The sequence below is a fragment of the Cicer arietinum genome, chromosome 5 (genome assembly GCF_000331145.2).
Source record: "Cicer arietinum cultivar CDC Frontier isolate Library 1 chromosome 5, Cicar.CDCFrontier_v2.0, whole genome shotgun sequence".
In the NCBI taxonomy this organism is placed as follows: domain Eukaryota; kingdom Viridiplantae; phylum Streptophyta; class Magnoliopsida; order Fabales; family Fabaceae; genus Cicer; species Cicer arietinum.
Genome location: NC_021164.2, coordinates 62,225,661 through 62,240,362, shown reverse-complemented (window position 1 = coordinate 62,240,362; position 14,702 = coordinate 62,225,661). Strand labels below are relative to the sequence as shown.

At 34.5% G+C, this 14,702-nt stretch overlaps 1 protein-coding gene across 1 annotated transcript; it reads right to left on the bottom strand.

Moving 5' to 3' along the window:
- Positions 1–8,936: 8,936 nt before the first annotated feature.
- On the bottom strand, positions 8,937–14,701 carry LOC101494695 (uncharacterized; the record flags this gene model as incomplete). Its single annotated transcript, XM_004501860.4, is given in 6 exon segments — positions 8,937–9,407; positions 10,007–10,149; positions 11,140–11,365; positions 11,939–12,928; positions 13,519–14,382; positions 14,384–14,701. Coding segments are annotated over 6 exon segments (2,850 nt in total), but the record flags the coding sequence as incomplete, so codon positions are not given.
- Between the last annotated feature and the right edge of the window lies 1 nt (position 14,702).

Below are 14,702 nucleotides of genomic sequence, written 5' to 3'. Positions count from 1 at the left end.
TTTTTTATTTTTTAAAACAAAACAGATAAAAATATAAAAATACAATAAAAATAAAAATTATATAATAAAAAATATAATAACATGACCAAGATAAATCAATTAATTTTAGACAAATTAATAATTGAAAGTTCATCCAAGATCTTTTTGAACCTATCCTCTTGGAGAGGTTTGGTAAAGATATCTGCTAATTGATTTTCAGTGTCAATAAAAATCAGTTCTAAATCCCCTTTTTGCACATGATCTCTTATAAAATGATGTTTAATTTCAATGTGCTTAGATCTAGAATGTTGAATGGGATTTTTAGAAAGATTTATTGCACTTGTATTATCACAGAGGATGGGAATTTTTGCGTACCTTAGCGAGTAATCCTCAAGCTGATTTTTTATCCAGAGCAGTTGTGAGCAACATTGAGCGGCTGATACATACTCTGCTTCAGTGGTTGAAAGAGCAATGGTACTTTGTTTTTTGCATGACCAACTTATTAGGGATTTACCAAGAAATTGGCAAGCACCACTTGTGCTTTTTCTTTCAACTTTGTCTCCCGCGTAGTCGGCATCACAATAAGCTATAAGGTCAAGATTGGAACATTTCTTGTACCAAATTCCCAGATTTATAGTACCAACAAGGTATCTAAAAATCCTTTTTACAGCTGTGAGATGAGATTCTTTAGGAGAGGATTGAAACCTTGCACAAAGACCGACTGCAAAGACTATGTCCGGTCTACTTGCAGTTAAATACAGCAAGGATCCTATCATCCCTCTGTATTCCTTTTCAGAAATAGGAGTTCCTTCATCATCTTTGTGGAGTGAGGAGGATGGGTGCATTGGAGTTCCCATACTCTTGGCAGAACTCATGTTGTATTTTTTGAGCAAATCCTTGGTGTATTTTTCTTGTGAGATAAAAATACCATCCTCTCGTTGTTTGATTTGTAAACCAAGGAAGAATTTTAATTCCCCCATCATACTCATCTCAAACTCGCTTTGCATGAGATTTGAGAATTCTTCACACATTTTTTCATTTGTGGATCCAAATATAATGTCATCGACATATATTTGAACAATCAATAAATCTTTTTCAAGTGTTTTCTTGAAAAGAGTAGTATCAATCTGTCCTCTAATGAATCCATTTTCTTTTAGAAAAGAACTTAACCTCTCATACCAAGCTCTAGGAGCTTGCTTTAAACCGTAAAGAGCTTTAGAGAGTTTGAACACATGGTTTGGTCGTTTTTCATCCTCAAACCCAGGAGGTTGATGAACATACACTTCTTCATTTAAGAACCCATTCAAAAAGGCACTTTTCACATCCATTTGGAATAGTTTTATACCTTTATGAGTAGCATAAGCTAAGAGGATTCTTATTGCTTCAAGTCTTGCTACGGGTGCAAACGTTTCATCATAATCTATTCCTTCTTGTTGGTTGTACCCTTGTGCCACTAGTCTTGCTTTATTTCTAATGACTTCTCCATCCTCATTTAGTTTGTTTCTAAATATCCATTTAGTTCCAATCACCGATTTGTCCAGAGGATGGGGTACAAGATTCCATACCTTGTTTCTTTCAAATTGTGAGAGTTCTTCCATCATAGCTTCAACCCATGATTTGTCACCAATAGCTTGATCAATTGTCTTGGGTTCAACTTGTGATATCATGGCCATGTTGGAAGTATTTTCCCTTAGAGAGTTTCTGGTTCTCACACCATCTTCAGTATTCCCAATGACTAGATCTAGAGGATGATGCGTGACTGTTTTCCATCCTCTTGGAAGTTGTTGAGAGGTTGGATCAGACTCATCCTCTGCGTGAGGACCGGGTACTTGTGAGGATGTATTTTCATCTTCTTCATCCTTATCCTTTTTCTCTAAACACAAGTCATCAAACTCATCAAAAATAACATGCATGGATTCCTCCACAGTTTGAGTCCTAAGATTATATATTCTATAACCTTTTGACGTTGTGGAGTATCCTAGAAAAATTCCTTTATCGGATTTTGGATCAAACTTTCCCAAATTTTCTTTATTATTTAGAATGTAGCAATAACACCCAAATATGTGAAAATAGGAAATATTTGGTTTTCTCCCTTTCCATAATTCATATGGAGTTTTGTTCAAAATTTTTCTAATGGATGTACGATTTGAAATATAACAAGCGGTATTAATGGCTTCGGCCCAAAAATATTTTTCAATGTTGGCTTCATTTAAAATAGTTCTAGCCATTTCTTGTAAAGTTCTATTTTTCCTTTCAACAACCCCATTTTGTTGGGGAGTTCTTGGACAAGAAAAGTTGTGAGAAATACCATTTTCTTCACAAAGATTTTTAAAAGATTCATTTTCAAATTCACCTCCATGGTCACTTCTCACCGAGACAATTTTTGAACCTTTTTCATTTTGAATCTTTTTGCAAAAATGGTGGAATGCCTCAAAGGCTTCATCTTTGTGTTTTAAAAATAGAACCCAAGTAAAACGGGAAAAATCATCAACAAGTACAAAGCCATATCTTTTTCCACTAAGACTTGGAGTTTTGATAGGACCAAAGAGATCAATGTGAATGAGTTCAAGAGGATGATTTGTTGAAACAAAGTTTTTAGAGTGAAAACTACTTTTAACTTGTTTTCCTTTCACACAAGCTTCACAAACTTTGTCTTTTTCAAAATTAATTTTTGGAAGACCTTTTACTAATTCTAAATTTGCTAATTTAGAAATAGTGTTTAAGCTTGTGTGACCGGCTCGTTTGTGCCAAATCCATTTATCTTTTTCAATGGAAACAAAACAAGATTCAGTAGGTAAATCATCAAGATAAAGTTCATATAAATTCTTTTTTCTAAAACCGGAAAAGAAAACTCTACCCGAGGATGAGTGTTTAACCTCACATAGAGTTGGCTTAAAAATAACTTCAAAACCACTATCGCACAGTTGACTAATGCTTAGCAAGTTATGTTTCAAGCCATCCACATATTGAACATTTTCAATTTTTGCAGAATTATTCTTACCAATAATACCTGTTCCTTTTATTTGAGCTTTATCATTATTACCAAATGTGACTGATCCTCCATCATTTATCTCCAATGATATGAAGCAGTGCTTATCTCCCGTCATATGCCTTGAGCAACCACTGTCCAAGTACCAAGGCTTTCTTTTGTTGATTAGAGGATGAACCTGTTTTAGAGTTTAAAAGAGACTTAGGTACCCATATAGCTTTGGGTCCTTGTTGGTTAGTTTTTCCTCTTTTGAGGATATTCCTTTTATGATGGCAAATAGAATCATGGTGCCCATGTTTACCACAGAATGAGCATGCTGCCTTTTCATTGTTAGCTTTCTTCTTAGCATGACAGATTTTGGAAGTATGCCCAAGTTTTTTGCAAAAGGTGCATTTAGGCCTATCCTCTCGTTTTTTAGGCAAGAAAAAGTTTTCATATAATTTTTGTTTTTGAGAGCTTTTAAAACCAATTCCAGCCTTGTCAAATATTCCAGATTGGGACCCCATTATCTTTTGAAATGTTTCTGTAGATTTGACAAAGTTGGAAATATCATTTTTTAGTTCCCTAACCTCAGTTTTCAAAATTTCCTTTTCTGTATCCTCGTCAGGAGGATGCGTTTCAAGAATTTTTTGTTTCTCAGAATTTTGAAAGTGAGATTGCTGCAACTCTTGAATGATTTTAACATATTCATCATTCTTTTTCTGTAGCTCTTCATTTTGTTTCTTTATCTCAACAAGTTGGGTTTTTTGAAACATGCATTTTTGAGATAAAGTGTATGAGTCATTTAAAAGGCTATCAAATTCAACTTCTAATTTTTCACAATTTGGACATAGATCAGAAATACTTACCTTGTCATTTTCTGATTTTGCCATGAGACATAGGTTGGCCTTTTCTTCCTTTTCTTGCTCCGAGGATGACGCATCACTATCATCCCAAGTGATCATCATGGATTTGTTTTTGTATGAGAATTTTCTGGAGTTCCTTTTGTTGAGAGGACACTCAGTTTTATAGTGTCCCATCTTGTTGCATCCATAACAAGTTATTTGACTTTTGTCAATTTTTTCTTTTTGAGGAGGTCCTCTATTCTGTCCTCTTCTGTTTAGCATCCTCTGGATTTTTCTGGAAATCAGAACGAGGTCATCCTCATCCTCAGACAGAGGATACTCTGCACTTTTCTTTGTTATGACATCTTCATTCTTCTTGGAGCTTTCTGTTTGGCTGTTTTTTAGAGCAATCATTCTTCCCTATTTGTTTGGTTTATCAGCCAATAACAATGGTTCATGAGCTCTTAGAGTTCCAACCAAATCTTCTAATTTCATGTTGGTCAAATCTCTTGCTTCTGTAATGGCAGTTACCATTGGCCTCCATTCTTTTGGTAAACTTCTTAGGATCTTTCTTATCCTTTCTTGAACGGAGTATACTTTTCCAAGAGATCTCAAGTTATTCAATATGATGGTTAACCTTGAGAACATTTCATCAATAGTTTCATCCTCCTTCATTTCGAATAGTTCGAAATCCCTTACTCCCATATCTATCCTTGCTTCTTTTACATGACTTGATCCTTCATGATGAATTCTTAGAGTATCCCATAGCTCTTTAGCGTTTTTTTCATTCTTCAACTCTGCATACTCTTCCCTGCTCAAAGCACACGTTAGAAATAAATGAGCTTTAGAGTTTAGGAGTACCTTTGCATTTTCATCAGCCGTCCATTGTGCTTGAGGTTTCTCATCGGAGGTTGCATCTGCGTTGTTGGTCCTGATGACATGATCTCCATTTTCCACCACAGACCACATGTTGTTGTCTTGTGATATGAGAAATAGCCTCATCTTGCCTTTCCAATGATAGTAATCTGTACCATCAAAGTAGGGAGGTCGGCTGGATGATCCTCCTTCAGGAATGTACTTAGCTTTTGACATATTTCTTTTTGGATCTTTTTCTCTTACACTGTTAGGTGTATTTTTTAGAGAACCTTGCTCTGATGCCAATTGTTGTATCTAAATATCACTAGAAGGGGGGGTTGAATAGGGATTTTGCTGTTAAAAACAATTTTTAAGTGTTTTAAAAACTATCCTCTTGCAGAGGATGGCTAGCTCGAGGATGGGGTTTTTAAATCGTTAGATCTAAGCTGAGTAAAAAAGTAGGAGCAGAATATGAGGGACACACACACAATTTTATACTGGTTCACCCAAAGATGGCTACGTCCAGTCCTCACACCCTTGTGAGATTTCACTAACTTTCAAAACAGATCAATCCTCAACCCGAGGATGATTACAACTGTGTATTATCAAGCTTCACCAAGCTTACAATCAATTTCCAAATATTTCCAAGCTTCACTCACTAGGAAATTACAAAGTAGAATGAGAGTGATTGATACTTAATACTTTCTCAAAAGATATACAAAGATATAGTGTAGGATCAAAGAAAGTAATAAGGGAGGATGTGATTTGCTTCTTGAAAGCTTTAAGATGCTTGATCTTTTTATGCAAGTGTGTTGTGTGTCTTCCAATGGAGAGCTTGTATGCATTTTATAGAGATCCAAGCCTTTGATGACCGTTGGAGCTCATTTTCAAAGGATCCAAGGTTTTCATCAAAATTACAGAACTGCCACTCAGCTTGTTAGGCTTAGGCAGAACCCATCCTCTTGCAGCATAGCTTTGATCTTGACATGTCCTTGCTTTTTCTCTTTAATCAAAGTGCAAGGCTGTTTCTGAGCTGCATTTTTCGAAGTCTTTAAGGTCTAGGTTGGCTTCATCTTTTGAGGTGATGTGGACAAGAGAGAAAAAGCCACTTTATGACATAGGACTGTCATACTCAGTCCGAGGATCAGATCTGGCAGCAACATGTGATCTTCCATTTTTGGCTTGTTTCAAGTTGCCTTTTGCTAACTTGACTTCCTTATGAATTAAAACGTGCAAGCCCATTAAATGTTCAGATTTTGACCTTTGCACATGCTTGATAGGTTGCTTTCACTTTTGCTAGCCTTTCCTTTACATACTAGATCTAGCCATATTCACCTTTTTCTTTTGACATTTTGACTCTTACTTTTGAATGCTTTGTTTATTCATGTTTGACATTGTTATACATTTGAATAAACACAATTATTCTGGTGAGAAATCAGATTGTCCAGATCTGGAGTTTTTCAACTTGCAGCAATTTCCATCCTCGCGCTTGCAGCAATTTCCATCCTCACGAGGGTTTTCCATCCTCAGGCCAAAATCACTTTTTCCTTCTTTTTGCCTTAATAATTAATAACCTATTATCTTAAATGAATACACTCAAGAGCACATGTTAGTCATTAACCACAATCATAATCTCTTAAGTAATTTTGTTATCATTAAAATCATTTGAGAGATTTTGTCTCAACAGAAATAAAGAAGTCATAGGACATATTGAATAGGTATGAGAACATATTGTACTAGGTTAGGGGATGGGTCTACAGATTGTACTAGGTTAGGGAATAGGTATGAGGACAAAAGTCACATGCTGAAAACAACCCAACATCAACATACAAAAAAGGCATTAGCTAACAAGACAAAGATGCAACCTTTACATGTCTTGAAGAATGAAAAAGAAAATGACAACTCACGTCCAAGTTCCTAGGAGTTTTGAACCTCCTGCAAGAGGATGGACTAAACCAGTCCAAGGACAGCTGGATGACAATCCCGTAAATATGAGAAAATACCTTGGACTTTTTGATTGAAGACCCCAACGGTCATAAAACATTTGTCATTTGGAAAGAGCATATCAAAGTCTCTATAAAAGGCAGTATGTTTTTCATCATCTAACACTACAACATTGCATAAAAAAGAGCAAGTATCTTAAAGCTATCAAGAACAACTTTCATCATTTCTTTATACTTTTTATAATCCTACACTAGATCTTTGAAATATCTTTTTAGAAAGTGTTTAAGTAAAGAGAAACATCATACTCATATCACTTTATAATTTCCACGTGAGCTACACTTGGAAATAGTTGAAACTTGTAAGAAATAAGGTTGTAAGCTTGATGAGGCTAAAGAATACACAAAGTGTAATCAACCTATGTGAGAGGTTAATCAGTTTGATCATTAGTAAATACTCACAAGTGTGTGATGACTGGATCTAGTCTTCATTGGGTGAACCAGTATAAAAGTTGTATGTGTCATTCTCTATATTTTCTCTTTCTTTTATTCAGCTCAAATTTAAAGGTTTAAATTTCTACCCTCGGATTCGCATCCTCTAAGAGAGGATAGTAATTCAAAACACGTGAGAATTTTTTTAAAACAATAATATCTCTATTCAACTCATCTTTTAGTGATATTTTAGCTACAACACAAATAACATATCCAAATTATAAGAAATTCTATAGAGACTATTATGGAAGAATTTACACCTTCCCATTTTTTATTTGTGTATGTAAATAAATCGCGAACATGGTCCAACTAATAAATGCCCGTGTTTCCTTTGTATCCCAATTCCAATACGATCTCCATGGCTCGTTAGCCCACACTGCTCATGAAAGAATACCTATTGTTAAAAAGAGAAAACCCATAAATAATAGGATAACTCCAACAATTCAATTGTTGAATAAATTGAGACTTGTAATAATTATTAGAAGAGGAAAAAGAAATCAATCTATTGTGTGACATATTCTCAGTTCACATATATTTCAATAATGTTATTTGATTTGTTTGTTGTCAACTATTGTTATAGATCATATTAATTATCACTGCATAGGATGTAGATTTTTTCTCTATGATGTTGAATGCATTTCTCATAGCATTTTTTCTTCTTTTTATAATTAAAAAAACACAAATCATAATCGAAACAACATAAAGATAAATAATATTAACATTTGGAAATGAATAATTTCTAATCATTTCAGTAACTTCTAACCATTTTACTCGAAACTTTTTATGTCTTAAATATTCACAAATTCTCATTTCCTAAAGTTTCTTGAGAGTGTCAAATAATTATTTGAAAATTCCATTTAACACTCTAATCATTTAAATAAAAAAAATTATTTAATTGAAACCGTTCTCCATCTAAAATATCATAATTATATAATTTAGTTACATTTTGTATTGAATATTCATTTGACTTGACATTTTTGTGTAACTAACGTTTTTAATATTTAAAAAATATTGTTATTATTTAAGGTTCTTTAATCTTAAGAAATTTCTATTTTGTTTTGTAGCGTTTCTTCCATACATATGACTTATATTTGTACATGTAAAAAATTGTTTCAATATTTTGAATACTATTATGAACATTTTTTATTAACAAAATATCACTCATGAATAAATATTTTAATACAACGCAAGACACACAATATTGTTTAGTGCATGCTTAGATTGATGGATTTACAATTAATATATCAATTTGAAAATATATAAAAATACATAAATTTATAAAATCTAATGTTTCAAAACTAAGATAAATCATATAAAATAAAGAATATATTATAGTTTAATAACTTTAACAATAAAGAAATATATCATTGTTTAACAATTATATCATTGAAAACAAAAAGCTTGAATAAACCAACTCTATATTAAAAAATTAAAAACAAAGATTGCATATTTAAAATTGCAAAATCTTATGAATAGTTTCATATTTCAATATACTTTGCATGAATAGTATTAGTGAACAAGACATCCTTACAATAAATAAGCTGAGTTTAAATAAAGTTATTTATAATGATCTCTCTGTTGATCTGCTTCTTTTAGCATTCTTCCCCATTCACTAAAATCCTCCTTTCTAGTTCTTATAAGAACTAATCTGACTAAGCACTGATTTAAGTATCATCTATCAGTGTTGATTCTTAAATATCCATAATGCTCAATGTTTATGAACTAGTGGAACATCTTTTCACTTTTGCTACTTTCGGTTGATGCTTGCATTATGATAAGCTGAGTTTAAATAAAATTATTTATAATGAATGGAACAAAAATAGAAGCAAATAGTAAGCAGAGAATAGAAGAAAATAATGAAGATAAGAGACCTGATACTATACATGATTTTTTTGTTGCAAAGAATGACAAACCCAAAAAATGAATACATACACAATTGTGATTATTGAACAAACATCCAGAGATGTACAACATAATGTATGGTATATAGCTGATACAACATTAAGGTACAGGTTCTGGTCATAAAGAATTGCTTGGTAAGGAACCCATTAAAATGATATTTTCGCCTTTATGCTCCCTTGTCTTTTCAGGCTTTTCTCTCGTAAATAATCCAGAGAGAAACCTAGGCGACAACCCAGAACTCAGTCCCTTGCCTAAAAAGTCCAAAGCTCCTCCCGTTCCACCACCTCCCATTTGGTTGGCTCTGTTGGTTAAACTCCTTGTCTTGTTTAATCTGGACTGTTCCCCACAAGGACAATTCGCAAGCTTTCGAAAGCAGCGTTTATGGAAAACCGACTGACAAGCTTTACACCTTTCAATGTTATCTTCCTGTTGATAATTTAGCTTTATATTAAGATTGCTCTTTTTCAATAGATCAAAAGGATTCCACACTTAAATACGAGAAATACGTGGAGGCATTAGAGGATGCCAAAAATATAGTAGCCCCTATACTTTGTGGACTGCAGGAAATTCAATTGAAATGTAGCAAAAAAAAACAACAAACAAACAAAAAACAAAAAACAAAAAATGTTGGAGGGGGTTGAACATAGGTCATAGTAGAGAGACCATAAGTCAAAATGTTATACAAGTTGCTTTGTACTTGATAAAAATTAACAAGCGATGTATAGATGTGCATTATAAACGGATCTCACACATTCAATTATTACCATTTATTTTTCTGAAATTATTTCCACAGTTTTTAAACTAAAAAAAAAATGGATCCACAAAATACTTGTGAGGTCCATGAACCTCCTTTTTCTGTCTGCGTAGTCAGTATGATCATAAAAAAACATTTAAGAGTAACCCACAGTACGATTTATTGGGAGCCTAATTAAAATTCAAAGAAATCATTATTTTTTTCATTTATATGCATTCTTTTCCTTGACTAATTCAATACTTACAGAATCTTAGTACTGACAGATACAAACCTGAAATGGGAAAATGAGAGAAGATGGGTCACTGCAATCTTGCCGGGCACTACACGGGATTCCCACATCACAACATACAAGACATTGATCAGTAATGTGTTCCAGGATTTTCCTCGACGCAGTTTCCACCATCACAGGAAGTGCTGCATAACAGTTGCTATATATCAGAAACACCATATATAGGGAATGCCACATAACTTCAAAAGTATACTCTCTGATCATAATCAATAGTGTTGTTCTGTATTCTCATGAAACAAAGAGATACGAAACCGCAATGAAACATGCAATATGCATTGATGGGTACCAGGAAAAGAGTAAAACAGATCACTGAAACTGTATTACTGGCAAATATTCAGACCTGTATCGAGGTGACAAAAGGTTCTGGATACTGAAACTACAAAGCAGAAAATACTGAAACCAGAAAAACAAATGGCCTAGGTAATGACTAGTTACCATTGAGCAGAGAGACTAGATTTATCAGACATGTTCAAAAAATTAAATGGTGCAGCAACAGTTACTCCTCAGAATAATACAAATCCATATTCAGTCAGACCACGATATCCACATTATTAACAATACATACTCCTCTAGTCTAATTTATAAGAAACAAAAGACTAAATCACAAGGCCAAGGAAGCATATTCAAAAGAGTTAATGCTAAATACACTTAACACTCATTATATGAAACCCACTTGCATAGGGAAGATGGATTTCAAGGTAAAATTAAACTTACAATAAAACATGGGGTATAAAAAGAATTTCAATAATTAATACATTTAAAAAGTGTACTATTTTTCTGATATTTAGAAACAAAAAAGAAAAAAACTAACGGTCTCTAATAGATAGGAGCTGAAGTAGTATTTTGTAATAAATCCAAGTATCCAACCCAACAAAGCAGGGGAAAAATGATGAAATTTTGTAATAGAATCTGACAGATCAGAATGAAAATTTTGGTGTTAGGAGCAAGGAATGCATACCACGTCGATGCATGCATACAAACTGGGCTTTAGACATTGTTCCATCAAAACCCAAATTAATTTATCAAATAAAATGTAACACATGTAAATGGAACATAAATGGAAACTGTTTTCATTTAAAGCACAAAAATGCAATAAACTAAAAATAAAAGCTAACCAGAAAAGACTCCCTTGGAAAGATCAATCAAATCTCTAAGAGCGAAAAAGTCATTGCTTTCAAGAAGATATCTTCGATTTCCAACTCCTCTATTGATAGACCTCCGGAATGGGCAGCGAACATATGGAAGCATTGTTCCTATCTTTTTCCTGACACTCATAACATGAAGCAAGGCTGGGACCTTTGACAAAAGGAAGGGATTAACGGCAGTGACACAAAGCATGGGCTGCAGGAGAAATTTCATTAAATAAAAATGCAAGGTGAACTGTAAGAGTTACTTCAAAACATACAAGGTTAGATTGAATAGGGGGAATGAAAAGAATAGACATGTATATATAACATATATATATATTGATGTTTAGTCCTCTCAAGTTGTGCAATTGTTTCCTACTCTGAAAACTATCTAGGGCTTCCTTTGAATGATATTGGATCCAAATCTATATTTACATGTCAATGGCAACTAAATGCTGGAAGTGAATATAACAAGGAAAATTAAACTACAACACAAACCAATAAAATCCATAAAATTTAATATGCACAAGGAATAAGCCAATAACAACTTAGCATGCATCGATATGTATGCATTCGTGTGTCCATCCAATGCTTACTGTAGTTGCAAAAAAACAACACTCCTCAGAACCAGCAATTACTATATCAGTGTATATCTAGCAAATCCTAGCTTTTTACATCCAAAAGAGACAACATATAAACATCACTTCCTAGTTATAATTTAGACATAAACATGCAACTGAAATAATATCGGGTGAAAATAGTGGGAAAGCATTACTTCAAAAATTACCTGTTCATGTATAGAATCCAGATATGACTTAGCCATCTGAGAAACAGGATAATGAGTGAAATCCCAATTATGTAAAACCCGTGCTGGCAAGACTGCAGTCTCATTTGTATGACATGAAGAGCAGAACAGTTGACCAGTATATTCACAGAGTCGAGGTTTCCCCCATCCAAATGCCTGTACAAAATCCCAAATTGAAGTACTTCCATCATCAAAATGTCTATGGCATCCAGCACAGGTGTGATGTTGTGCTTCTAACAACTGTCTCATTGATTTATTTGATGGAATTTCAACAATAAGTGATATGGTCTTCCCCAAAGTGGAAAAATTTCGAATGTTTTCCCCTCTTGTGAAAGAAGACAGAGACACTGGAGAATTTGACACAGGTGAACTGGGATTTGAATCTTGAGGGGACAAAAACCAAACCAGTGCTCTTGGAGGACTTGAAAAGAACCTGCTACTGAGAATAGACTGTAAACACTCTTGAATGAGAACACTTCTCTTTGCAATAATATCAAGAGATGCACTTCTAAAAATTTTTGCTTCCTTTTCAACAGAAGACCAAGGCAAAGGTAAAGTCCATCCTTGCTCATTGAATAAGGTTTTCATACAACGGTAAAGAGTTAAGAAATCACGATATCGCTTTTCAACCTCCCACTGATCTTTGCCACTCCACACTTTGATTTTATAAACAGTGTATTCCTTCACTCCAACCAATCTTTCACTGAAAGAAACATCCCCTCTTTTCTGCCTTGCACCTACCACTTCAATTCTATCTATTCTTCTAGGGCGCTGAACTAGCAGGTAAGCATCATCTGTACTAGAAGTAGAAGCAGTCAACCCACCATCTCTTAAAGGCATTGACAGTTGTGGTTCAAACATTCTGTTACCCATGGTAAGCCTAGCCGCAGGAGAATCCATAGACTCCAGTAAAATTTCTTCCATTTCCTGAACAACCTCGTCATAGAATTCATTTAGTTCAAAGTCCTCTATCTGCAATATTCAGTAGAATGATAATTGCTACAGTGTCCCAATTCAATCTATGATGACATTTTTCACCATCTTTTTTACTAAGCGGCAAATAAAAACAGCCTATACCAACAGTAAAACAAGAATGCTAATTGAGTCATTAATTCAAATTTTTTCAATTCTTTTTTGAAATAATATACTTTAGATTACAGGCTCTAGTTTCAATTCAATACATCTTATTGAATTATGTATAGAATTAATAGTTTCAACACTCAGCCAAATTGGTCTTCCTGAACATTGTCATTATGTCTATTTAGTTCATACCGAGATAGAAATGCCATGCAAAATCCAATGAGTTTATACAAGGCTTTAAATCACAAACTGCATCATCTAATGCATCCATGACAACAATTGTTGCATAATGCCGCAATTGAATCCCACATCAGCCCACAAGCCGTCATGCAACTATGACCACTATTCAACTATAGTCTATAACTACAATTAAAAACCTGGGATTTACATATTAATTAAAATTGTACAAATTGAATTAGCACATACAATAATTGAAAAGGTTTTAAAATGATGACAAAAAGACAATGGGACTCGCTGCTCACCTTAGATACCACGTGACTTTTATCTAATAGATTTGTCAAAGTGGAAGAGCTCTCTAATGTTTTCCTTATCCCACCATTCGACGGCAGCACAATTTGTTTTAGGGTCTCCAGTGATTTTGCAGATACATTGGAAGAACTTACATCAACTTTACTATCACAAAAATGATCAAACTCGAATTTAGAGTTATCCAACTCCAGGTTTACCCGTTGAGCATCACCAGAAGAACCAGCTTCATCACTGTTATATTGATTCCCCTTTCCCTCGTTTCCACCATCAGTAACATTCAAACTCTTCTGAGGATCTTCTTCTGGCAGAAGACCCAAATCTCCCTCAACAATAGAAGAAGTTTTAGAGCAACCAATCAATTCGTCAGCACCTTGAACTTCACAACAAGCAACAGGAGTGTCCCTGTCCCTAACCCTCACCTCTTCTATAGCTTCTACATCACCAATATATTTTGTTTCTTCAACTTCATCATTGACAATAACCACATTCTTCTCATCTTTTTCACCAGAACTAACCCCATCATCTTCCACTCGATTATTATTTTCCCGCGGATTGTGAAACAGATCAGACACTACAGAAACCGGACCATTATGTAGCAAAAAGTCGTCGAAATCATGTGAACCAAAAGCGACAGAAGAGTTCATAAACAATGGATTCTCATTTGAAACTTGTTTTTCCTCATCATATAAACGCAAACACGTCGAAGAATAGAAGTCATTCTTCCCATTTTCACCTCTCAACGAAGAAAACTCATTCTCATTGTCACCGTCACATCCACTACCATAGTTGAACATAGAATCCTCACCTTCCGAAAAATCCTCACCCCCTTCCTCCCTCTCAATCTCTCTTTCCCCTAACTTCACCTCCATTTTCGTTCCCATCAGATTCTTCAGTTCGGTTATTTCCGATCAACTCCGACGAATCGAGTTCGGTCAAAGCAAACTCATCACCGTCGTCACCGTAAAGCTCCAATCCACTCGAACCGTACCTTAAGTTCTTGCGATTAGACTCTATCGTTATTCCATCGTCGAAGCCCTTGGAGGAACCGAAATCGATATCGGAGAAATCGTGGAAAACGGTGATGGCACTGCACATGCTCATGCTAGTGCTCGGTGTTCCCATCATTGAGTTAGCGCTACAGTAACGTTCTAACTCGGAATCGGCGTCGAAGGAAGAG